Genomic DNA, 27,203 nt, shown 5'->3' on the forward strand with positions numbered 1-27,203 from the left:
AGGAGTATTTGAGCCCAAACATTTGGCCCAGTCCAGGTTTGATCATTCGGAAAGTCTATTACGAATGTATAGTCTACTTTTATTAGATTATTATGTATTATAATGTTAATTTATTTATTTTAATATTTTTATTACTATTGTTAATTAATTATTAATTTTAGTATTATCATAATTTATAAATATTAAGATTTATTAGGATTAGGATTTTTATTAATATTATTACTAACTATTATTAGAATTAGTTTTAGGATTATTAGGTTTAGTTTTAGTAGGCCCATTAGGTATATAAAACCCTAATTGGGACTAATATAAATGTAACATTTTTTGTACACAAAGGGGAACCGATTCACAAACTGGAGACATATCAATAAAAACCCCTATTTTCTTTGCTGGGATCCGAAAAAAACAACAATCAATCCTTATTTCATATACCTTTTACCACTTTTAAAGAAAAAACAAATTTCGAATCCTAACCTACACAGTCTCTATTCTCACGTCTACCTTGACAGCAAAAACGGCTTCACCATCCATTCCCAAAAAATACTTTCACGGCTAAAACCTTTTGTTAATTTCAATTTTATCTTTTTTTCAAGTTGGTTTGTCTATCAATGGTGTATTTGTTTTTTTTTTCTTACTAACAATTTCATACTTTTTATATACTAACAATTTCTGTTTTTTTCTTTCACGTGTAATATAAAAAAAGAGAAGAAGAAGGCTTTTGCGATAAGCCGAAACAACAGCTTTGCCGAATCAATCATCACCCACAAATAAACTCTCAGCACACCAATCACTCCAGAGTCAAGAGCTTCAACACAAATCATGCCTTCACCTATATTAAATCACTTAAAAGAATCAACATTCACATCACCTTAAAACATCACAAATCTGTAAACAATTTCTAAGGCACTCATCACTATTATCATTTGGTTGTTGTTTGCTTTTTGGTTCTTGTTTTTTTCAGAGAAAAAGAAAGAAAGAAGGAAGGAGAATCGGTAACACATCACTGCCATGACGAAGCCGATTCAATTCAATCCATCACCGCGCCTCCGTCGAACTCGACAACACCAACCGCCGCACGCTCCAGGCGAAATTGCACACCGCCGCTCCAAATCGACGCTGCACCAACAGCATACAGCAACGCATCAGCAGCTGAGACGAATCCACACTGACATCGCGTCAATTTCAGATCCGCTATCTACACCAATTCTAATCGGTAATCCTTTTTCATCTTTGATTTTGCTTATTGTTCGAATTGGTTCCGATATATGTTTCCATGCCTTTGCAATTTATGATTTTCATCCTGAGATTCCTTCGTGTTGAACAAAAGAGAAAGGAATGGGTGTTATGTTGGATTATGCTGAATGTATGGCTTGTGTTTCTAACCATTTGTTTTAATGATTTATAAAGAAATTACATATGCCACATGTCAGGTTTCTATTAGAGCCAATCAATTTTGAAAAGTCAAAGACCATATTTAGTGATTCAGTAACAGGAAGCGGTTTCCTTTTATTTCGATCACATCATATTACAATTTTTTTATTTGATCTATTACTAGTTTAAATTAGTGGCAGTCCCCGGCAACGGCGCCAAAAACTTGATCGGAAAATTAGCAAGTGTACTATTTTTCATCAATGTAGTTTTAAAAAGAGGTTTATACCCAGTATCGAACTCGCGGACTGCGTAGGAAATATAAGTTTCACAATTATTCAATTGAACAAAAGATCATGGGATTTGTTTGTTTGTAGAGAATTTATATTAATTATAACTAATAAAAGCAAAAGTAAAATAATCGTTCTTGACAATATGAGAAAGCATGCTAGGTTAGGTGTTTAAATTGCCGCGCAATGAACTTTATTCCCCAATTTATGAAATACAGTTATAATGAACTACTACCGAATCTCAAGAGTTGTTTCCCTTAATTCCTTAACGGAAAACCTTTGGTGTTTATCTTTAATCCTAATTCCTTAGCTATTAACGATAACAACAAGTGCTATAATAATGAATATCAAGAATTAAACGGTTACTACGGTTAAATCCTCATTCCTAAGCAATTTTTACCGAAGTATTATTGTGCAAAATGCGTTGAGTGGTTTGTCCGACCTAAACCTCAACCGTAAATCCAAAAACTATTTGTCCGATAGAAAAGGCATTAAAAACTTTGCACAATGAAGATAAACTCATTAAAACTTGAATAACATAAATTGATAGAAAGTTAGTTCATAACAATGGCAATTCAGGGACACCCCCTAGCATTGGGGGGGTTTAGCTACTCATAGTAATATTCGAAGAAATAAAAATAGAGATGATAAACATTACAAAAATTAGGGAAAGCTTTGATCTTCAATTGCGATTGTCGTTGAAAATCTCCGTTCTCCGAAACCCTTGATAGCTTCTCTTCTTCACCGTAAAATTCTTCAATATGATCCAAGATGCTCTCCAAACTCTCAAACTAGGACTAAGTAGTGTTAGGTTACATTCCATTCATGCAAAAAGTCGAAAACGCCCTTAATGAGACTTGGACTAATGAAACAGCTTAAAAATTCAATTTTTGGCCGCAACAGCTGACACGGCCGTGTCAAACGACACTGGCGCCCGTGTCAGCCACTGTTTTCTCCTTAAAAAACTCTGTTTTCATCTAACAGCTGACACGGCCGTGTCAAATGACACTGGCGCCCGTGTCAGCTCCCAGCAGCATTTTCTTCCTTTTTCAGCTGACATGGGTGTGTCAAACGACACTGGCGCCCGCGTCAGCTTCTTTCCTCGCAATTTTGGCTTTGTTTTCTTCTGTTCTCGTCCCATTTTTTCGGCGATTCTTCCTTACACCTGAAATAACCAATAACTACCAACAAAGTGATCAAAAGCAACTATTCTACTAAAATTTATCAAAAACAATTAGATTAGCAAAACATGAAAGAACTACTAAAAACAAAGAACAAAACATTCACAGTGTTACCGAAATGACCGATTTTTACCAAATAAATCGCGGAGTATAAGAGAAATTGGTGACCGATCACAACCCCAAACTTAGCTCGTTGCTTGTCCTCAAGCAATGCCTGAGACATCAAACAAAGGTCACCCCTAAATTTATGCTTCCACAATACAACCGTGCTTTTCACAACTCGACTTCCACCCTTCTGGTCAATCGTGCTAGCTTTTGCTCCCCGAATTTTCCGCTCCACTTTCACGTTAAAATTCTCCTTCACCTGTAAGCTTTTTCACACTTCTCACCAAGTCTCTCATGGTTAAAAACAATTCACTCATAAGTCACAATATGCAATATCAACTTTTAAATTTGAACAAATTCTACTTTCATACACAAACACTTTGCACACACTTTTTGAGGTGTTTGGGTTGTAACGGGGCTTAGGACAGGTAGGATAAACAAGGAAACGGATACACAAAGGTTTAGGGGGCTCGGCAATCATGTTGTCTTTCTTGTCATTGTGCTTATTTTAATACAATGGGGTGTAGCATTGACTTTTTAACTTCACTCAATTATTCGAGTGTTTCGAATGTAACCAAGTCATTTAACCGGGACAAGTGTGTTTTATGAGTTCTATATATTTTTTCTTCTTCGGAGCATTCAAGAGTCTCCCCATATATTTCTTCTTTTTTTTTTTTCACACTTGCCCTTTTCGCATAAGGTTCACCACCCCAAACTTAGAATTTTTGCACAATTTCTACATCCACAACGTTTATGCCGAGCACGGGTAAGAGGGAATATTTTTTTCTTTTTGGCCAAGGGGTAATATATGCGGTTAACAAAAAAAAACAAACAAGGGATACAGGCTAGAAAGGGTTTGCAATGGATAAACATAATTAAGGGACGGCTAGAAAGGCTCAAGGGGAAACAACAAAAAACGTGCCTCAGTGTGTGTTATCATGTAGTGTCATATGAGTAGAACTTACGCAAATTCAAAGTGATAAAGTCATACCTGACTACTCTCTCATGATGATAAATTTCTGGCTTTTTATGATCTCACCATGTTGGGCATAGCTTACAGGGTCCAGAGTACTTATTGTGTAATGTCGCTTCTTTTCCGGTTCGTATGTACTAGCTTTCAATCTCAGTCAGGTGTCATCAAGCTGCGTCCAACTACTTCTTTCGGTTGTATCAACTTTCAGGGATGCCTGAGGTGCAAGCTTGGGTTGGATCTTTCATCCTTTTACTACCACTTCATCAACCATCCGGTAAATCACATCAATTTGTAACACATGGTAGACATAATAGCATAGAAATACTAGGAACAAACACAAATAACCGAATCTAAAAACTGAATGCAATAAAAACCCCCCCACACTTGAACTAAACATTGACCTCAATGTTTAAATTCGAGATAGCGAGGGTGAACTCACAGAGGGTATTGTGACTCCAGCTGCAGCTTCCTAGCTTTCACCGGAGAGACCCTTTTTTTTTTTTATCTGAAAACAAAACAAAAAGTAAACTGCATTATTAAAACCGTGGGTTGCCTCCCACGAAGCGCTTCGTTTAACGTCGCATGGCTCGACGATCCATTCCCTTCTATTATGGGGGATACTTCCTCTTCCACACCATTTTGCTTGTCCTTTCCGCAACCCAGAACTCATCTAAATTTAAAGGATGGAACACTTTGTGCCTCAAGTCACTTTCAACTTCCATCTCCTTACCTTGATGTTCCTTTTTCTTTCTTTCCTTGATTTCTTTATTGGACTTTGGAGTTTTTATATGAGATGCTGCCACCTGAGAGATTATGCTTGAGACCTTTTTTGGGGTTGGTTCTGATCTTTTGCTTTTTCCTACTATGTGGATCATTCCAACTGAAGATTGATTATCTCCACTTTCACCTTGCTTCTTGGTATCTAACACTTTCAAAGTTATTTCTTCATCAAAAGATTTCAAAGTCAGAGTACCTTTTTCAATATCGACATTGCACCTACTAGTGCGCAAGAAAGGTCGACCCAGAATAATAGGGGTCTCTTCATCTTCAGGGATATCCATTATTTCAAAATCAACTGGAAAAACAAATTTGTCAATTTCTACCAATACATCTTCTGCCACCCCATATGACCTCTTCATTGTGTGATCTGCAAATTTCAACTCTGTTCCTCTTTCACTCACCTTTTGAATACCGAGCTTTTTGAAGATAGATAATGGCATTAAGCTCACACTAGCACCCGAATCAATTAGAACCTTCATGAAAGTTCTGTTTTTTATCGTGCACGGTATTGCAACTGATCCAGGATCTTTCTGCTTGATTGGTATTCTCTTCTCTGGTGAGATTGCACAACATTTCTCCTTCTTAACTACCCCTTCACCCCTTGTTGGTTTCTTTTTAGATATCACTTCCTTCATGAATTTCCTGTACATTGGCATTTTCTCGAGTGCATCAAAGAATGGAATATTGATCTCTAACTTTTTGAAGTATGTGGCAAACTTCTCAAAGTCTTTCTCTTTTTGGTCCTTCTTTGCTACTCGAGAAGGATACGGCAACTTAATCAATGGTGTCGGCTCTTTTCTTCTTTTCTCTTCAGTTGGCTTCACAGGTTGTATCACCTCCTCTGGCACTTTCTTATTTTCACGCACTTCAAGATCTACTTCGATGATATCATCATACTCAATTTCACTTTTTTCTTCTGGTTTTGATCTCCTCAGACTTCTTGTTGAGATGACATTCACATTCTGATGCTCCCTTGGGTTTGTAACAGTTGCACTTGGTAAGGCACCTTGTGGTTGAGCATTGGCGAGTTGTTGTGCTATCTGACTCATCTGAACCTCAAGATTTTTGATGGATGCACCTGTGTTTCGAAAATTGCTCCTTGTTTCTTCTTGAAATTGGGAACTTTGAGCGGCCATCTTTTCAATGGCGATCTCCCAGTCTGCTTTTCTTGGTCCCTGTTGCTGAAATTGTTGTTGCGGTTGTTGATATGGTTGTTGCGGTGGCCGATATTGTTGTTGTTGTGGTAGACTTTGGTATGGCACAACTCCTTGTTTAGGAACATCCCCTTGTTGATCTTTCCAGGAGAATTTTGGTTGATTTTTCCATCCTGGATTGTAAGTGTTGGAGTAGGGTTTGTTCTGCTTCAAAAATTTGATTTCCTCCACTTGTTGAGCTGTTGCCACACAATGCATGGCAAAATGAGGTCCTCCACATATCTCACAATTTACCGCTTGAATCGGCTGAGCTGGTTGAACCTGTGCTACAGTTTGCTTCTCGAGAGCCATTTGTTTTAGTCTTCGTTCAACTTCAGCCACAATTTGGTCTTCCATCTTAACAACTTGATTTGACAACTTCAAATCAATTAACCCTTCAGGCTGATTAACACTACGGTCATATAACTCCAAGTGTTCATTTGCCGCGATAGCATCAATGATCTTCTTGATTTCCGTGGCTGTTTTGAAATTTGTTGAGCCACCGGCAGCTGTGTCAATAAGTTGCTTCGTCTTCAACTTAAGACCATTCACAAAGTTCTGCATTTGTTCAGTCACATCCATGTTATGAGTGGGACATGCAACCAACAACCGCTTGAACCTTTTATACGCATCTCCAAGTGATTCTCCTTCCTTCTGTTTAAAATTTACTATGTCATATCTTTTTCGGATATACACAGAAGCAGGGAAATACTCATTTAAAAATGTTGTCTCCATTTGTTGCCAAGTGGTGATACTTCCAGCAGGTAAAGAGTAAAACCATTCTTCAGCATCATCTGACAAAGTGAACGGAAACATCACTAGTTTCTTTGCCTCTTCAGAATGCCCCTCTATTTTCAACGACGTAGTCATAGTAAGAAACCTTTGTAAATGCTTGTTGGCATCTTCATTAATTCTTCCAGAGAAAGGTTTCTTCTCAAGTTGTCGTATGGTTGCCGGGTGCAACTGAAAGTGGGCAACATCGACCGGTTGATTCACTATTGTCATCCGGCCGGTTGGTGCATTTGCTCCACCATAATCACCTAACAGTCTTTCTACGGGAGCCGCCATAGTTTCAGCCTCCGAATCCGAGTGCTCAGAATGAACAGAAAAAGTATCCTCGTTATCAGATTCCGAAGCTATTAGATTTTCTTCTATCGCTTCCAGTCTCTGTTGTCTTGCTTTTCTAAGTCTAGCTCGCAACGATCGTTATGGCTCTGCGTTAAAAAAAAAATTGTGCTGAGGCCTTACCTCGCATACAAAGATTAGATAATTATGAGTAATCAGCAAAAATAAAATAAAATAAAATATAACAGAAAAATAAAATTTTAGTTGCAGAGCAACAAAAATCCAATTGAATTATTATTAAACTTATATTTTGGCAGTCCCCGGCAACGGCGCCAAAAACTTGATCGGAAAATTAGCAAGTGTACTATTTTTCATCAATGTAGTTTTAAAAAGAGGTTTATACCCAGTATCGAACTCGCGGACTGCGTAGGAAATATAAGTTTCACAATTATTCAATTGAACAAAAGATCATGGGATTTGTTTGTTTGTAGAGAATTTATATTAATTATAACTAATAAAAGCAAAAGTAAAATAATCGTTCTTGACAATATGAGAAAGCATGCTAGGTTAGGTGTTTAAATTGCCGCGCAATGAACTTTATTCCCCAATTTATGAAATACAGTTATAATGAACTACTACCGAATCTCAAGAGTTGTTTCCCTTAATTCCTTAACGGAAAACCTTTGGTGTTTATCTTTAATCCTAATTCCTTAGCTATTAACGATAACAACAAGTGCTATAATAATGAATATCAAGAATTAAACGGTTACTACGGTTAAATCCTCATTCCTAAGCAATTTTTACCGAAGTATTATTGTGCAAAATGCGTTGAGTGGTTTGTCCGACCTAAACCTCAACCGTAAATCCAAAAACTATTTGTCCGATAGAAAAGGCATTAAAAACTTTGCACAATGAAGATAAACTCATTAAAACTTGAATAACATAAATTGATAGAAAGTTAGTTCATAACAATGGCAATTCAGGGACACCCCCCTAGCATTGGGGGGGTTTAGCTACTCATAGTAATATTCGAAGAAATAAAAATAGAGATGATAAACATTACAAAAATTAGGGAAAGCTTTGATCTTCAATTGCGATTGTCGTTGAAAATCTCCGTTCTCCGAAACCCTTGATAGCTTCTCTTCTTCACCGTAAAATTCTTCAATATGATCCAAGATGCTCTCCAAACTCTCAAACTAGGACTAAGTAGTGTTAGGTTACATTCCATTCATGCAAAAAGTCGAAAACGCCCTTAATGAGACTTGGACTAATGAAACAGCTTAAAAATTCAATTTTTGGCCGCAACAGCTGACACGGCCGTGTCAAACGACACTGGCGCCCGTGTCAGCCACTGTTTTCTCCTTAAAAAACTCTGTTTTCATCTAACAGCTGACACGGCCGTGTCAAATGACACTGGCGCCCGTGTCAGCTCCCAGCAGCATTTTCTTCCTTTTTCAGCTGACATGGGTGTGTCAAACGACACTGGCGCCCGCGTCAGCTTCTTTCCTCGCAATTTTGGCTTTGTTTTCTTCTGTTCTCGTCCCATTTTTTCGGCGATTCTTCCTTACACCTGAAATAACCAATAACTACCAACAAAGTGATCAAAAGCAACTATTCTACTAAAATTTATCAAAAACAATTAGATTAGCAAAACATGAAAGAACTACTAAAAACAAAGAACAAAACATTCACAGTGTTACCGAAATGACCGATTTTTACCAAATAAATCGCGGAGTATAAGAGAAATTGGTGACCGATCAGGCTTATGTCTAGATTTTATTTTTTAACTAGTTAGATCTAATGTATTCATATATTTATTTAGTTTTTCCTATAGAATAACAATACAAAAAAAACATATCAAATATAAAAGATAACAAAAATATATAATATAAAAAATAATACAAAGTGTTAGGATTTAATTTATTATTCGTTTCGACCCAATTAATCGGTCGCGATGGGTAATAATCAATTAAAAAAAATATAAAAACAATAATTATTTTGCTAAATGGTTGTAACCAAATCTATTGGTTACGATGATTAGCATTTTCCCTTTATAAAAATTCGTTATTATTATTAATCAAATCTATTGGTTATGAGGGATAACGATCAAATTAATTATTTAAAATACATCCATTTGCTAAAAGTGATAATCGAATCAATCGATTAGAATTGCCAGCAATTCTCTACTAATCTATTAATTATGATGATCAAACCTATTGATCATTGCGATTAATAGTGCAAATTAAACCAGGGTTGTATGTCACTTAAAACACTCAAAATTTCATCTCTTCAATACTGCGATGTTCGAACTACGATAAGGTAATTCAAAATACCTTGCGAACATTCGCATTTCAAAAACTACGACAAGGTAACTCAAAATACCTTTAAAACAACTTCATAATCAATTCTAAGGCATACAACCTTGTGCCCGAACTACGTTGACTCTGATTCTCCCTAAGGAGATACGTAGGCACTTGGCAACAAGGCGAGTCCCCCTCCTCCAAATCTTAATCATGTCAATAATTAAGCCTTTAATCCTATTAACTATCTGTTACCTTTCTTTATATTTTTTGCCATAACCCTTATCTTTGCAATGTTAACCTTTAGGAAAGGGTTTTGGGTGCCTAACACCTTCCCTTAACCCGAATATAGTATCTTACCCTAAATCTCTTATCCATTAAAGGTTTCCTATTCGCCTTGGTAGGATAGGTGGCGACTCTCTAAGTTATAAATTTTTAGGCAGGTTGCTACACATGCTTTTATTAGTTCAAATTAAAAAACACTTTTTCCCACCATCATATCCCTTCACTCACTTCTCTCTCTTTCTCCCGTTTTCTCTCCTCTCTCTTTTTTCTTCCCACAAACCCTAACACCGCCGTCATCCCCTTTCTCCACCATATCTACTGTCACCACCACTTCTAATGAAAAAACCTTAACCATTTTCTTACTTCTCATCTCACGACATTCCTAATGCATCGTTTGGAGTTTTGTTTCGAATAACTTCGCTATGGACAACCGATGCAAAAGGTACACGGTATATTTGTATCATCGTTTGTAAGGGCGTGATTTCGTTTTTAGATTTTGCATCTTTTTTGTTTCATTTTTATTTTGTGTGATGCAGAGTATATTAATGGTCTTCATCCATGATAAATAATCATATTTCTTGAAGTAGTTAAAAGAAGAAAATGCTCAGATCTTGCTATAACAAAGAGATTACATCAGGTATAAATTTCATCTCATATTCTTTAATTTTAGGGTGCATTAATATTGAAAAATACTGAGTTTTGATTTTTCGATTTTAGATTTCTTCTGATTTATAATTTTAGGGTTTATCATCACAAAACCATAATAGTTTTTATTTATCTGTATATTAGTTTAGGTTTGTGTTTGAGATTTTGTTCTTAGGAAATTGCCTCATGTTACATTCTATCTATCTCATGTGTTCTGCCAATCCCTTTTGGTTTGATTTCAATTTTTTTCTTAACATTTCACTCTTTTCACCATCGTTATGGAAAATGATATATCAATGTTAAAGTTGTTTACTTTTCTCGATTTTGCTGCAAATCGTAACACTTCTTCCTGATCTGTTCCTTTTTGGGGTTCTTTCATAATTTTGTTTTTTTGTTTTGGTCTTATTGGGAACTTGGGTTTGCAGGATGGTGGAGGATTTTCATCTGGAAAATTGAGAAGCATGTTACTTGGTGTGGAGAAGAAGAGGGAATAAGAGGAAGAGTTTGATTCTAATTTCACCTCAAGATAAATAACTATTGACTGATTTTTAAGATTTGATTTTTCTGACTTATTATCTATTGCTCTGAAGTGGTTTTGATAGAGATTTAGGATTTGTGAATACTTTCGGGGCTTTTGTTTCCCTTTTGATCTTACTGAGTTATGAATCATTTTAGTAAAAGTTTGTATACCTGTTGCAGGAGAGTGTTTGTCTCAAATGTGGATACCTGTTGCAATAAGTGTGAGGCTTGTGTCTTCACAGGTACTTATCGTTCGCTACTTCACTTCTTTTTGCTGCTTTATTTGATGTTCTTATAGCAAGTTTTTGTCGTCGTATTTACCTTCAAGTGTCTACACCTCAAATGCTTCTCATACAATTATTGACTTCAATTTGAATATGTTTTTTCTCCCAATGTTTTATTGAATAGAAGTTTTGAACTTTATAAAGTTGAAATTTCATGCTCTTTAGGTCCTTTTTTCTATCAGGTACTGTTTAGATGAACCTGTGATTTTTTCTGATGAAGTTATATGGTTTTGTGAGGATTGTTTATAAAAACTACAACGGATGCAATCAAATTATTCTAGCACTTTGCTTTCAATCCAACATCGGGGAGGCTGCTACTATCGTGGAATATGACGATAAACCTCTTAACTGTGCTGAATAACTCAGGTTGTTGGTCATTTTTTAATTCTATTAAATAATGGCTTTGCAAATTGCTTTATGATTACTTATGCCCTGTTAAACAAAATGAAAACAAAGGATTGTTTAACTATTTTATATTGTTTTGGTGTATTTTGTCATATTAATTTCTTCTGCAGTCGGGGGTATAATTTATACTATTCTTCATGTTCTTTTTTCTTAAACTTTACAAGTATTCATTGGAAAGTTTAATTTTTGTTTCTTCCCAACTAACATAGGCATGTTTATTAATTTTACAGTAGCCCTCATAGATAAAGCTGGAAGGAAACCTTTACTTTTAGTAAATTCAAAGTTCATAATGTTGTAGTATTTCACAACCCAAAAAGGTCCATTTGTCCAAATGATTATGACATTTCAAATAAATTGATATGATGCATCAGGTTTAACTTGCAAACATTTTATCAGTAAGTAATACTCATTTAAATTCTAAATTCTTTTAACTTTTAAATTGATCTATTTTTTTTCTTGTACTATTCTATTCAATCTTTGAATTTATTAGGAGTTATATTATTGCTATGTATATATTAATAATTATTTATGGCAAATTGAATTATCCAATTAAGTCTTGATAATACTGATAATTCTATTGAAATGCAGGATGTTTGATAATGTCTAAGATTCGGTACTACAATTTGATCTATGACTCGACTGCGATAAAAAATTGCGCCTGATGAAGATAATAGATTTAATGTAAAGCAGGGAATTTTATCTATCCTAATTATAAGAATTTTTATCTATCCTAATTATAAGAATTATTGCCGTCACAATTATCGGTTCTCTAGGAAATATTGCAATTGCAATGTTGGTGTTGTTTCTTGCCTATTGAGGAATGTCTCTACCTTAAAAGCATAATTTTTTGACCGTTATGAAATAACTTTTTATTTCTAAATTCATAATACATTATAGGTAATAAATTAATATCTTTTGAATTCATAAATACATTGTAATTCAGCTGCATTAATCATTATTTTAACTTTGTATTTATTATAAATAAAAACTAATTAATAATTAATAAGATTAATTTTAATAAATACAAAAACTTGATTAAAGAATAAATTGATGATATAAATTTGTAAGAATTCAATGTGTCATAAACCAGTATTATTATTTTCATTATTTTCAGTCAAATTAAAATAATATAACTCCTAATTTAATGTCCTAATCAAATATTAAGATACAATGAAAATAATATATATGTTGAAGAACTCAAAGATTGAGTGTGCTAAAGAATTCTGAGATTGAGTGTGTTTATTAGTTATTTGAGAATATAATTACTAAAATATATCTTGTCTTTTGTCAAAATTATTTTAAATATTTAGTTCTATATTTATATACTTTATCATCTATTTGGAAGTAAAAAATAAACACTAAATTGTAATGAAGGTTGGGAACTAAAAAATAAACATTAAATTGGAATGAAGGTTTATGTATTGTTTTTTTATTTGCAATTTAGTTTTATCCAAAAAGAAATATTTTTGTATAATTGTTAGTTTAAATTTGTTTCACAACATAATTAATCATTTCTAACTTCACTATCAAATTATTACTTTAACAAAATTCTTATAATTATTACCTTTATCTTACGGACTATCTTAATTTTACAATATGTAGTTCAATTTAAATTCACATGTGTATCTAAATAAATCTATCAAATACTAATCAATTGACCAAACTACCAATAATGCCATTTTCTTTAAAAAAAATTATACTATGAAAAAGACATTTTAGTAACTAACAAATTAACACTATAACTTTTCTCCTTTTCAATAACTATTTGACATTTGACAATTAAAATCCTTTCTCTCACTTCTTGATTGCCATTTGTTTTCATTTTATTGGCTTATTTATTTGAAAATCACTTTAATTTTTAGTTTTTCTTTTTTCAATTCAACCATATGCTGCTAGCATTGAAATGTGCACCCCCTCTCTCTCTCTCTCTTGGTCCTATTTCTCTCTTTGTTCTTCCTATTTTTCTTCTTCTTTGATTTAATTACTTGAATTTTTCTTTACCCACCTCCCTATGGGGGTCACCCCCAGCGAAATCCCCCAATTGCCCCTAATTCGGAGATGCATCTCCGAAGTTATTATTTTTTCTGAATTTTCATACTTTTCGGAAATGAATCTCCGAAAACACCAAAAAAGTGGTGTTTTTGGAGATGCATTTCCGAATTCAGGAAAAATTCAAAAACCGTGAATATTTCAGAAGTTCATTTCCGAAAATAGTCCTGCATATACAATTTTCCCTCCTTCACTATTTCATCATTTTTTCTCCAAAACTTCTCCAAACCCTCTCCAAAACTCAATCAATCTCCATCTATTTTTCGTCTCAAAATCAAGTTTCAAACCATTGACCACGTTAAAGGGAGCATAAAAAGCTACAGTTTGAGGTAAACATCTCCCATTTCATCCCCTATTTCACTATATTGATTCAACAAATTTATACTGAAACCTGCGATGGTTCGGAAGTTCATTTCCGAAATATATTACCTAACAAATTTCGGGAATGAACTTCCGAAATATGCCCTGGCAGTTAAAAAAAAACAGTTTTGGCCAATTTTGCTAATTTTCGCATATGTTAAGTATGGTGCATCCGGACAACACTGTGCAAGCCGATGGCGCAATAGCTCCGGAAGTTGTCAACGTTAAAAACGATTTGGTTATTGACGATCGAGCTATGATCAATGCGGTTAATGTTCGGCAACAATTTACCAATGATCGGAGCTTCGGTAGTCGCGAGCATTTGATTGATTGGGTTCGGAATGAAGCTAGTAAAGTTGGATTTAGAATTGTAATTTTAAGGTCCGATAATGGAAATAATAGGCGGAAAGCTTTCGTTGTTTTGAATTGCGAACGGGGTGGGAGTTATGCACAATCAAACCGAGTTCTAAAACACGAAGACACGGGATCGAGAAAGTGCGGGTGTCCGTTTAAGTTGCGGGCAACTCGGAGGGTTGATGATTTGTGGCGTTTAACCGTGATTTGTGGAATTCATAATCATGCATTGGATTCCAAGTTACACGGACATCCAATGGCGTGTCGTTTGTCCCGCGAAGAGAAGAATGTGATTTCGGATTTAATGATAGTCAAAGTGGCGCCTCGCAACATACTTGCCGATTTGAAGCGTAAAAAACCGGATAGCGTTTCAAATATCAAGCAAGTTTACAATGAACGACACAACCTCAAAGTTTTGAAAATGGGTCCTCGGTCGGAAATGCAACAACTTTTGAAACTATTAGGCGATAACAAATATGTGCCAAGCTTCCGAACGTCCGAGGACAAAGTTACCGTTCGTGATATTTTTTGGACTCATCCCGAAAGTGTCAAATTGTTCAACACATTTCCAACCGTTCTTGTCATGGATTCGACGTACAAGACAAACAAGTATAGGTTTCCTCTTCTAGAGATCGTCGGTGTGACCTCGACGGACAAGACTTATTCGGTCGGGTTTGCTTTTTTGGAGTGTGAAAAAGAAGAAAACTTTACATGGGCTTTGGGAATATGCAAGTCTTTGTTGGTTGATCAAAATGTTATGCCAAAAGTCATTGTGACCGACCGAGACAATGCTTTGATGAATGCGGTTGATACCGTCTTTCCAACATCGACCGCGTTACTTTGTCGGTATCACATAACTTGTAACGTGAGAAGTAAGTTGAAACCCGCCGTTGGGACAAAAGATCGGCCGGATGAAAATGGCAATGTTATCAAAGCCGGTGTTGTGGTTGAGAGGATAATGGCGGCATGGAGGGAAATTTTGGATGCATACTCCGAAGAGGTGTATACCGAGAAATTGGTACACTTTAGGTCTTTGTGTGGTTCCATTAAGACTTTTTGTCATTACGTCGAATCCACCATTCTTGACAAAGTAAGAGAAAAAGTCGTGTGCGCTTGGACAAATCGAGTAAGACATCTTGGTTGCACCACGACTAACCGAGTTGAATCCGCACATGCGGTCTTCAAGAGGTGGTTGGGTGATAGCAAGGGAGATTTGTGTCGGGGATGGGACACCGTGAACCAAATGCTTGAAAATCAACATAATGAAATTCAAACATCGTTCGGTCGGAGCAAGACAGTTATGGAACACCGGTATAAGGGCCAAATTTTATTCTCCCAATTGATTTACAACATATCCCAAACGGGTTTGAATTTTTTGTTTCATGAAGCGAAGCGGTCGGAGACCACGGGGCCGGATAGTTCTTTATGTGGGTGTACCATTAGAAATACATACAGCCTTCCATGTGCTTGTATACTTTCAAAAAAGAAGAAGTTGAATTCACCAATACGCATGGATGAGGTAGCCGACCATTGGAAGAAACTTCGTTTTGATGATTTTGACCCGCCGAAGGAAAATGACTCCAAAATCACCATCTCCGTCGAGTTGGAAGTGATAATGGAGAAGTTTGCTAAAGCGGATGACACCACCAAAATGCACATAAAAGAACAATTGCGAAAAATTTGATTTCCGGAGACCACCGATTTGAAACCGCCATCTCAACCAGTTAAAACAAAAGGTGCATCGAAAAAGTCCAAAGTTACACAAGAAGACACATCAACAAAACGATCTCCTTCCTACTTTGAACATGTTGATGCATCATTCCCGGATTCACCGACACCGAAGTCCAAGTGTAGTGGTAACAAAGGAGCCCCTATTTCGAAGCCACCTCGCACACCGCCGATCAAAAAATAACCGATTGTCTACATTGATGAGATGCCACTTTTTATGCACAAATATATCGATAACATCGTTGATGTTGGAGGCGACGACAATTGTGGATATCGGGCCGTTGCGCGTTTGCTCGGTAAAGGGGAAAATAATCACACTTTAGTCCGACGGGAACTCTTTGCGGAGTTGACTTCGTATCGGGACATCTACGGCCAACTATATGAAAATCATGAAAAGTTTGCGAAGATTCATGATTCACTTGTTCCATCACTTACCGGTATCGCTCCGGTTTCGAAGTGGATGTCATTCCCCGAGATGGGTCATCTAATAGCAAGTGCATATGATATGGTGTGTGTCAATTTGACGAGGTTTGGACTAAGTGAGACTTTCTTTCCACTTCATAGTCGACCGCCATTGGACGCGTCGATCCGCATCATATGCATCGGGTATCTACGTTCGCGGCACTTCGTCCAAGTGTTTTTGAAACCGGGGTGTCCTATACCGGCCACTTCTTGTCAATGGATGGCACATCGTTCAAATGAGGCGGAGACTTGGCCGGATCCGTTCGTTTCAAGAATGGCGGAGTTTGAAGAAATGATGAGCCAAGAGCGCGAGCAAAATAGAGAGCGGTCGAGGAACGTACCTATTTTGGACTTAGGATCCACAGATTGGTTCGGTGAATTTTAGTTTGTTCCGGATTGTTTTTTGTTTGTAATGACCATTTTTGTATGTATTGTTGTTTATCATGTAAAATCGGACCGATTCAATACATATATAATATAAGTATGTTTTATGTCAGCATTGTCTAATTTAAGTCTATTTTGAATTCCTTTGGTATTTTTTGCACAAAACACTAAGCAATCAACAAAATGCAAAATTTATGTCTGTTTCTGCATAATTCGGAAATGAACTTCCGAAATATACTAGGCTGCCTCCAATTTTCGGAAGTTCATTTCCGAAACATCCACTGAAGCAGGATAAGGTTTGTTGGGCCATTATTGCTCCAATAAGTCTATAAATACAACACACTATTCTTCATCCTCTTCACACCTAGAAACACAAATGACACAAACCTACCCCCACCTAGCATTCGTCTACTTCACCACCGGCTACCCGATGCCGTTCCAATTTTGCTTCTCGCGCAACACGGCGTTTGCGGAGTTGATAACGTCGCTCCACACGCTATTGCAATATCCCGAAAATCGAAAGGTTGTCAAGCTCGAGTACCGCTCGCCATCGCTTAACGACGAGGGAGGCATTGAATTCACACCTTTTGAGATCAAGAACGACGAAGATTTAGCGGTTATATGGACAACGTTCGACCGATTTTCTTCGAAGGGTCCGATCGAATTGGACGCGAAACTTCAAAGATCGGGGGCCGACGTTATCAAAATGTTGACTCATCCTCACCTACCCGTGTTTACCACTATGTAACTTTAATCTTATGTAATGTGATCGATGTAATCTTCATCCGATTAAATAAAGCGAATCATTCTTGTTTGTTATTTTTCTTCTGTCCAGACCTTTTTTCGGAAGTTCATTTCCGAATTCATCAAAGGGGGGTGAATTCGGAGATGAACTTCCGAATTCACCAATTTTCTGAAAATTAACCTTATTTCGGAAATGCATCTCCGAAATCAATATTTTTCATTAAAATATTCAACTTTTCGGAGATTCATTTCCGAAAACACCTTTTTTTCCAATAAAAGTACGTTTTCGGAAATGAACTTCCGAAACAAGGAGTATTTTCGTAAATTCGCCAGAGGTGGCCAAGAAGGTTAAGAGGTAAGTTAAGAAATTTTCTAATTACTTTATAAACAACTCAACATTTCTAAATATATAACAAACTCCAATAGTGCATGTTTTTAAGATGTAGTCGTATAGATTTTTAACAACTCCAACTTTATCATTTGAAATTCAATTAAAATATTATTTTTTATTAATATTTCACATATTATACTTTTTCTAATTGATAAGTATTTAAAATGATGATTGATTATATATTTAGAAATGTTCAATTGTTTATAATAGTTTTAATAAACTATTAATTGATATGCATTATACAAATTTTATCATTTTATATTTATAAGTGTTTTTAAATAAATTATGCACCAATTAAAATTAATTGACCAAATAGACTAAATCGCCATTTCACTTAAAAATCATTTATAAATAAAAAAAAGATAATTATGTAACTAACAATATAACATTAATTTTTTTTACTTTTCAATAACCATAAGTCAATTGTTTGTCTCTCATTAGTACAACTTAATTTTTTCCTCTTTTCCTCCATAACATCCTTGGATATTTCTCATCACTTTCCACAATTTTCTGTGTTCTTCTCTTTCAAATTTTTGCATTTATATCAAAAATGTTATATTTGTATTGGTTAGATTTCAGTTTTTTCCAACTCAAATGTTCTTACATGTTATTAGGCTGTATTTTACGGGTCACTATCAACAAAATACATATTTTATTTATTTTTTAAAATGTTAAAATTATTTTTATTCTCTTTCCGTCTCATAGGTCAATTTTTTATTTATATAATTATTTAATATTAAGTAATTTATCTCAAATTTATTTTTATTTAAATAATTTTATACCATATCAATTGCATGATAGTATTTAATAACATTAAAAACATATTTATCTCACGGGTCACTAACAAGTAAATATTTATTTTACTTTAATCAATCATTATTTTAATTTAAGAGATAAAATTTTTATTTTTAAATATTAGTTTTTTCTCCATCTAACAATTATATTTTTTCTTCTTTGATTATTTAATATAATTAAATCTATATGATTACTGCTCATTTTAAAAAAAAGATAAATCATTTCAAATTATACATTTGTATTTGATATGATTTAAATATTATGACATTAAGACTCATTCATGTGCTATCACATTAACAAATATTTTATTGATATTTTTTATTTCATGATTAATATTTAAAGATTCTAAATTACTAAATATATTTTTTTAGTTATTTACACAATATTATAATTAAATTACCAGTGCAGGAGCACGAGTCTCTTACTAGTATTGAGGTAACGAAAGTGAAGAGACTCAAGTGTCAAAATTGTGACACGCTAATGTTATTTGCTATTTGCATATTAGGGGTTGTGAACTGTTAAAAAAAACTGGTTTACCACTTCAAAAGCCCACTTTGTTTGGACCAATACTGACCCGAACCATTATATTATATAAATAGAATACCCGGACCCAGTCCCAAATTTTCAAACCGCATTCTGAAAGAAGCTCTCGCTGGAACGGCTACTGCACGGCGGCAACTCACTGCTTCCCCCACTCTCCGCCGCCGCCACTTGCATCACCACCATTGTATCGTTTCAATTCGGCTTCCATTAATTTCAAGTATGTGAATTTAATTGATTCTGTCTCTGTATGATTTTATTTTTCAAACCCTAATGTTTTAGCCTTGAATGCTTCATTTTTGTTTGGTTATGGAACTCGATTCAAAATCTGCTGTGCAATTCAGTTATGATCAGTAAGATTGGAAACAATGCGTATTTCTCTTGAACAAGTAATTGAAAGTGATTTTTATAATGATATTGGGAATTCTGTTACACGCACTTTTTTATAATTTTTGTTCTTGTTGCTGCCTGTTTGTAATTTATGATTTTTTATAACCATTTCGGGTCCTGTAATGAAGGGGCACGTACCGAAGATGAATACTCTGAGCAAGCAAAACAAAAGAACGGAAGACGGAGAGGGTGAAACCAGTGCAGGTGATTCAACAATGTTCGAAAGGGATGTCGTTGATCTGCCTCTGGCCAAAAGTAATGATGATCAACATTTGGTAAAAAATGATATAAGTGAAGATGGCGAGCAAGGCAAGAAGAAAAAGAAGAAGAAACGGAGTAGAGAAAGAAAGCATGAGGACTCGGAGTATAACCAGTTCAAAAGCGATGAATGTGAAGAAGGTGATGATGGGAAGAAAATGAAAAAGAAGAAGAAACTAATTGAAGGAAACACACTTAATGTAGGTAATGAAGATGGAGAGCGGGTCAAGAAGTTAAAGAAAAAGAAGAAGAAACGGAGTGAAGAAAGCGAACATAAGGACTATAAGGAGGACAAAAGCAATGAATGTGAAGATGATGACCAAGGAAAGAAGATGAAAAAGCAGCTGAAACCAATTGAAGAAAACACACTTAATGAGTGTAATGACTTTAGCAGCAATGAAGGTGAAGGTGGAGAGCAGGCCAAGAAGCTGAAGAAAAAGAAGAAGAAACGGAGTGAAGAAAGCGAACATCAGGATCATAACAAGGTCAAAAGCAATGAATGTGAAGAACATGACCATGAAAAGAAAGTGAAGAAGAAGAAGAAGAAACTAATTGAGGGAGGCAGACTTGAGGAGTGTAATGACGTTATAAACAATGGAGATGGTGACCAGGGAAAGACGAAAAAGAAGAATAAACCAAGTCACAAAAGAAAAAGTAAGAAGGACAATGATTTTAATAGCAATCAAGATGAAGTTAATGATCAAGGCAAAAAGATGAAGGAAAAAAAGGAAGCAAAGGCAGTTACAAATGAATCTCCTAATTCTGCATCTAAACCCAAACGGGTAACTTTTTCCGAACAAGTGGAGAAGTTTTGTTGTGATGGCTTATTGCGTGGGGAACGGTTTACACCTGAAGAAGATGAGAAAATCAAAGCATCTGTTTATGACTTTATAAATTCTCATGGTTTGGGAGATGAAGGTGTAGATATGGTTATGCATAGCAGTTGTCACCGTGAAACTAGAGGCTGTTGGAAGGTTATTGCACAAGCCCTACCTTATAGGCCTAAACAGAGTGTGTATACACGCGCTCATGTTTTGTTTGAAAACAATGTGTTCTTTCACTGGACACCTGAGGAGCGTGAATTTGTACGGAAGTCCTTCGAGCAACATGGAGCTGATTGGAGGCCAGTAGCTGATGCTTTGGGTAAAAGTCGAGATCAGGTAAAAGATTTGTGGCGCAGAATAAAGTATGATGGGTTAAAAAGAGGACCTTGGTCCCAAGATGAGTATCAAACTTTATTTAATTTAGTAAACGAAGATCTCCGTATCAGGGCTTCAGAGCCTTATAGAAGATCCCAACATGGTATGTTGCGAGATAATATTTGTTGGGAGGCAATTAGTCACAAGTTGAAAACCCGAGACAGTGCAGTTTGCTGCTTGAAGTGGTATCGAGAGTTAGTATCGTCAAACACTGGTAGTGGTGAATGGTTAGATTCCGATGACTTCCGCATGATAGGTGCTTTATATGATTTGGATGCTTGCTGCATGGAAGAGGTAGACTGGGACTATCTAATTGAGCATAGGTCTGGTGATGCATGCAGACAACGATGGGATCAAATGGTCCAACATATTGGCGATGGTGCAGGGAAGTCATTTATTGAGCAGGTTGAAATTCTTGCCAAGAGATTTTGTCCAGACTTATTGGAAGCAAGAGAGGCTTTTGAGAACAAACCTGTGACTTGTTGAAATGTATTAAGCTATAATGCGCAGTGTTTTTTATGGGATCATCTATGTTTTTCTGCTGTATTTCAGAAAATAGACTCAGTATTGGATTTTGAGGGTGATAGTAATGCTTTCTTCTAATTAAAACTTAACCCTTGAAGTTCTTATTTAAAGTAAGTTAAACTTTATTTGTAAGTGTTTGTTTTGATTAAAAGAATAGTTTGATATTAGCTATTGGAACTCTTAGTGTGCTATCCTTTAACAATGTGACTTTCTTGAACTTGAACTATTTCTCCTCCAGTATTTTTAAATTGAACATTGATTTTAACGAGAAGGGGGTAAAACACAAACTACAATAGAACATTGAAAAAAACTCTGTATATTTGATGATGGAAAACGTGTTGGGATCAAGAAGATTGGCTTAAGTGCTGATACTACCATGATTCCTTCTTGTTTGAGAAAAGTATAGTTTTTATTTGTAGTCAGGACTTAGAAACTTGCTTTGTCTATTACTAGCAATAGCAACCGAATTGTACGTGTTCTTGCTTATTTTTTTCATTGAAACTGAATGTTATGAACAATGGACACCCTAAGATAAACTTAGCTTTTAGTCTGCTTATGGCCATAAAATTGAGCATATGTATTCTACAAGGAGTCTCTCAGCTGGTTCTGGGTTGATCAAGAATTATTATCACCTATATGGTACACTGATGAATCATGTAAATTAGAGACGCTTTTAGTCCGGTTTGTGTATTAAAAATGTCTTTACATGTTTGGTTTTTCCTCTTCATTTATGCTATTTGTTTATGACTGTAGCGGCTCAAAATCGACTAAAATGTTGCCAAATATCGACTATATTAGGTATAGTAAGTGTACCACACAGTCTTTTAGCCATAGTTGACAGTAGGGGTGGGCAAGTTGCAATCAACCTACCAAAACCCGAACGGCTTGATCTTCCATGTTATCGGTTGGGATTTGACAAGTGGCTGAAGTAGAAGATGTCAGTACATGTTATCGGTTGGGATTAAACGGTTTAACGGATTTACCGAAAGCTATAAGTCTATAACATTGTACTGTAAGTCTTTGATTATTGAAACTCGTCTTTGATTTTTGACTGAGTTTCAATGTTAAGTGATTATTTTTGTAAAGAAATGGTTATATCTTTTATAATCGAATGGAGCATAGAAATATAATCATATTGAAAGTTGAAACTAATCCTTGTAGCTGAATTTGGTGAAGGAAGACTCAAATCACCACTAGTCCTCGGTTGAAGAAGCTTGAGAAGAGACTTGGTCTCTCTGATGCCTCAGTATTGCATGTATGTAAACAAATCATTCCATTAAAACCTAACCGAATCTACTCTAAGAATTAAACAATGGCTGACTGAGTTTATACTGAATTGTATTGCACTGTGAAAAAAAATTGAACTACTTAAATGGTTAAACTCTTTAATTTAAACAATTCAAATTCAGTTTAAAACCAGTTCAAAATCAATTTTCTTTTATAAATTGGTTTAATTATATAAATTAATTTATCATAAAAAAATAAAAATAAAAATTGAGAGTAAAAAAATTGAAAAAAAAATTGATTTTTTTTAAAAGTTTAAAATAAAAAACATTTTTTTAAAATAAAAGAAACCGGAAATAAAAAAATTCAAAAATATTCACGATCAGTTTAAAATAATTTATTAGAGTGAAATAGGTAATTAATTAATGGAATGAAAACCTTTAAGAACTACAACATAAATAGTTTTTGTTATTTTAGTTTATCTTTATTTTTCAAATATTTTAGGTATTTAAATAAAAAACTCTCGATCATGAAGTGATGGTATTATTATTACAATGTTATTGATATTTAATGAAGTAGTTAGTTGCAGTACAGAAAATACAATGTTTCAAAAAAAAAAAAAGAATACAATGTTTTATTTTGAAGCTAAAGATGTTATACTTGCAAATTTCAATCCAAACTCTTGCAGTATTGTAATACTTCTTCATTAAAACGACGACATATGTAATATAACCCAATTACTACATTATTAACGGTTTTTGAAAAAAATCAAAATGTATTAGTTTTTGAAAAATTCAAAAATTTCATTTACATAAGTAAAAAAAGTATAATTTTGAAACTAAAAATCAATTCCTAAAAAACCCAATTAGAATTTTTTTAATAAAAAATTTTAGAAAAAAAAACTGAAAATATAAAAATATATATTTTTCCGAAAATAAAAAAATTAAGAAAAAAAGATTTTTTTTTAAAATATTAAATTTTTATGAAATTAAAAAAATTGGTTTTAAAAGAGCTCAAAATATAAAACTGATTTAAAATTGCAAATTGATTATAGACTAGTTTATAAATATAAATTGATTCTAAATTAGTTTTAAATTGAATTGAAATTATTTTGACAATTAACTGGATTTTTATTGAAGTGGTTATGATAAACTAAACTAAACCATAAATATGATTCGGTTCAATGCAATTCATAAATCATGAACACCCTAGTTTATATATGATGCTTTGGCTCCTGACATCCAAAAGAGACATGGTATGTAGGAATAATAGGCATATATGGACATGATAACCAGAAATCATTGCATAAGTTTTTTTCCCTTTTAAGAATTTTCATATCATCGTGACTGAGAGGGAAAATTCTTAGGTGGACACATACGTAAGAAATTGTTTTATACACAGTCAATCACAGAATTTTAATTAATTAAAAAATAAATACTCACTTTTCTCTCTCCTTCATAATCTCAACCACCCCATGAATTTAATTAAAAACAAAATTAAAATTAAAATAAATTTTAAAAATATTCTTTTTTATTGGCTGTTACTAAAAATGTGAATTTAAGATTGTGTCCATGCAAGAATTGTTCGTGAGAGAGCTATTTTTTTCTGTGCAGATTTAGTGTTTTACTATCCATAGTTGTAAATCATATTATGCAAATTGTAATCATATTTGAAGATTTTTAGCTTACCAATTGAACTTTTATTCACCATGTTGTAAGGAATCAACCCTTGTCCCTTCCTCTGTTAGACCTAGTCATCTATGTGCTCAATTATTTGTTTGTGTCATAAATTACCAAAGCATTCAACTACTGATTTTAATATCAATATATTGGTTTTTCTCTCAAGTTAGTGACCATCAAAATTAGTCTAAATTAAAATTCTCGATAGCATTTATCATAATCACATGTTTCATCCTAAGAACAATTTGAATATTTTGTGAAATTCCCTAAGCTCTTGACCATTAGCAAAGACTTGTCTTTTTTATACACACATTCATAGCATGACTCCAAACACAAGCATTAGTCACTTTTGGATATCCCTTGAATTATCAACATGATTCGAGTTCTCCAGAGGTTGAGTGGAGAATGGAAATAAACATGGTAAAGAACAGTTTGGTTCACTCACGATTTTAAATTATATATCTTGAAATGATTTTTTCAGGATTATTACTCCCAGAAATATTATTCCTACTTTTGTGTTTGGTATAAATTAAAGTTTCATAGGAATAATTGTAAATTTGTTTAATATAAAATTATAAGAAATATGTGATTAATAGTAGAAAGTTATAGTTGACCGAACTTATTCCTATGCAATTTTATATTCTTATCCTTTAATTCCTGAAATAAAAATAAAAGAATTATGTGTAAATAAGATTCTTTAGAATAAAAAATTCTTTTGAAATATTTTTTTTAATTTGAATAAAAAAACATTGAATTTCCATAGTCATATTTTTTAAAAATTTTTTTTAACCTTGAAAGAAATACATCCTAATAGATTATTATTCATTGGTATTGGTTACGAAATTTGTACTAAGTGAAAATGTGACATTATATTTAGAAGCAAAGTTCAAAAACTTATTGGTGCAAATTAAGAAAATACTACAATGCTGCGATCGAACCCAGGACCAACAGCCTACACCCGCTCAATCAGCAAGTGCCAACGTCAACTGAGCTACCCCACCCACCCTACAGCTGCTGCAGTCATTAGAAAACCTGAATCAAAGGCTCATCTACTTTTTTGCAATCTGTGTAAATTATGCATAGCAAAATTTTCATGTAATATATAGCTTCTTTGGTCAGACTTCATGACTCAAATGTAAAATGGCAAGAAAGGTTGTGCTCCACAACGCCATCTCAATCCGGATTATTTATAAATCTTTGTTTTGCACATTGTCAATTCAAGAGATTTTACGGTTTATTCTTTAATTTTAAATTTTATGTGAATTTATAAAATTTATGAGTTTTAATATTAGAATTTAATTTTCAATTTAAAAATTTTAATTGTTCAATTTTAAATAATTTAAGAATCAAAACAGTCTGATTTTGATTTGGAAGAATGGTCAAAATAATAAGTTATTTTCAAACGTAAGGATAAAAAATAAAGTGACATCATCGACATATCATATGCATACATCGCTCTTTCATAATCTAAATGCCACATGATCGACATATCTATTGAACACTAAATAATCACTAGGTCTTCCAAGAAAATCTCCATTTGTGGGTATAAACGGCTCTGTCGCAGTCGGAGTAGTGACCTCTCACTACGCCAAATTTAAGCTGTAGCAGCGCAGGTACTAAAGCGCTTTTAGCAAAAGCGCTCTCGTAGGGCTCGCTAAAAACAAAATTAATAAACAAGGGAAAATGATGCAAAAAAAGCGCTCTGATAGGGGGGGTTATGAGAGCGCTTTCAAAAAGCGCTCTGGTAGGGGGGGGGGGGTATGAGAGCGCTTTTAAAAAGCGCTCTGGTAGGGGGGTTATGAAAGCGCTTTTAAAAGCGCTCTTATAGGGTGGGTGCTACGAAAGCGCTTTTGGGATAAAAGCGCTCTGGTAGGGGGTGTTATTAAAGCGCTTTTGAAAAGCGCTCTGGTAGCCCATTTAAAAAATTATATATTTTACAAACACACGCGTTTTGTTTCAGATCCAAAATACGCGAACCTTCTTCTTCCTTTCGTTGCTCCGCCGTCCTCACTCCCTCTCCAGCCTTCAACCGACTCCGCCGCCGCCTTCCTCACTCCATCGCCACCCTTCAACCGTCTCTTCTCTGTTCAGGTTAGGGTTTTGTGCCGGAAATTTTCCTTTTTTTCATTGTTTGCTTTCAGAAATACAAAATTTTATTTAGGGTTATAGTTAATATTATTGGGGCTTTTTTAATTTATCAGTGATTTAGGTTTTATCAGTGTGATTTAGAGTATTGAAGACAAAGTTTGTTAGATTTTTATCAGTGATTTAGAGTATTGAAGACATGTATCAAGTAAGTAGAAGATGTTATTGATAATGAGACCTACAAGGGATATCTGTTTCATCAACTTTTACATGATTCAAGATTTTCTATATGTAGTTAGTAATAATCACGTTTTTCTATTGTAGGTTGAGCTTCAAACAGTGGATGGACTGGTAAAGGATAGAACACAATGTGCCCCTGCCGATTATGTTCCACAGAATATGAATCAAGTAATTGTACCCCGAAGTCTTCTGTGGCAGGATCCTTCGGGGTACAGTTACTTGATTCATATTCTGTGACACAATACAACTTGGATAGAAATGAGGCGATGCAGGTTAAGTCCAACAAAACCTTCAAATTTCTAGTCCAACAACCCCTTCTCATTATTGCAACATTTATTGATTGAGTAAACATACACCCCTAGCTTACACCAACACCGTAATTTTCTACATACAAGGTATACAA

At 34.5% G+C, this 27,203-nt stretch overlaps 2 protein-coding genes across 2 annotated transcripts; one reads left to right on the plus strand and one right to left on the minus strand.

Moving 5' to 3' along the window:
- Positions 1-4,525: 4,525 nt before the first annotated feature.
- On the minus strand, positions 4,526-6,958 carry LOC131644427 (uncharacterized). The gene is made up of 4 exons (XM_058914922.1): positions 6,646-6,958; positions 6,146-6,399; positions 5,415-5,746; positions 4,526-5,339 (listed from the first exon to the last, which is right to left on the minus strand). Exons 1-4 carry the CDS (start codon positions 6,956-6,958, stop codon positions 4,526-4,528), a joined length of 1,713 nt encoding a protein of 570 aa, XP_058770905.1.
- A 12,314-nt stretch (positions 6,959-19,272) lies between these two features.
- LOC131639939 (RNA polymerase I termination factor) lies at positions 19,273-21,749 on the plus strand. Its single transcript, XM_058910366.1, has 2 exons — positions 19,273-19,420; positions 19,719-21,749. The coding sequence occupies exon 2, from the start codon at positions 19,734-19,736 to the stop codon at positions 21,531-21,533; it is 1,800 nt and encodes a 599-aa protein (XP_058766349.1). The 5' UTR covers positions 19,273-19,420; positions 19,719-19,733; the 3' UTR covers positions 21,534-21,749.
- The last annotated feature ends 5,454 nt before the right edge of the window (positions 21,750-27,203 follow it).

Source organism: Vicia villosa, linkage group LG1 (assembly GCF_029867415.1).
Source record: "Vicia villosa cultivar HV-30 ecotype Madison, WI linkage group LG1, Vvil1.0, whole genome shotgun sequence".
NCBI lineage: Eukaryota > Viridiplantae > Streptophyta > Magnoliopsida > Fabales > Fabaceae > Vicia > Vicia villosa.

Coding starts and splice junctions, on each gene's coding strand:
- LOC131644427 (XM_058914922.1), bottom strand. CDS start 6,958: ATGGCGGCTCCCGTAGAAAGACTGTTAGGTGATTATGGTGGAGCAAAT. Junction 6,400..6,645: donor TTACTCTTTACCTGCTGGAA/GTATCACCACTT, acceptor TTATTGACACAG/CTGCCGGTGGCTCAACAAAT. Junction 5,747..6,145: donor CAGCTCAGCCGATTCAAGCG/GTAAATTGTGAG, acceptor CTTGAGGTTCAG/ATGAGTCAGATAGCACAACA.
- LOC131639939 (XM_058910366.1), top strand. CDS start 19,734: ATGAATACTCTGAGCAAGCAAAACAAAAGAACGGAAGACGGAGAGGGT.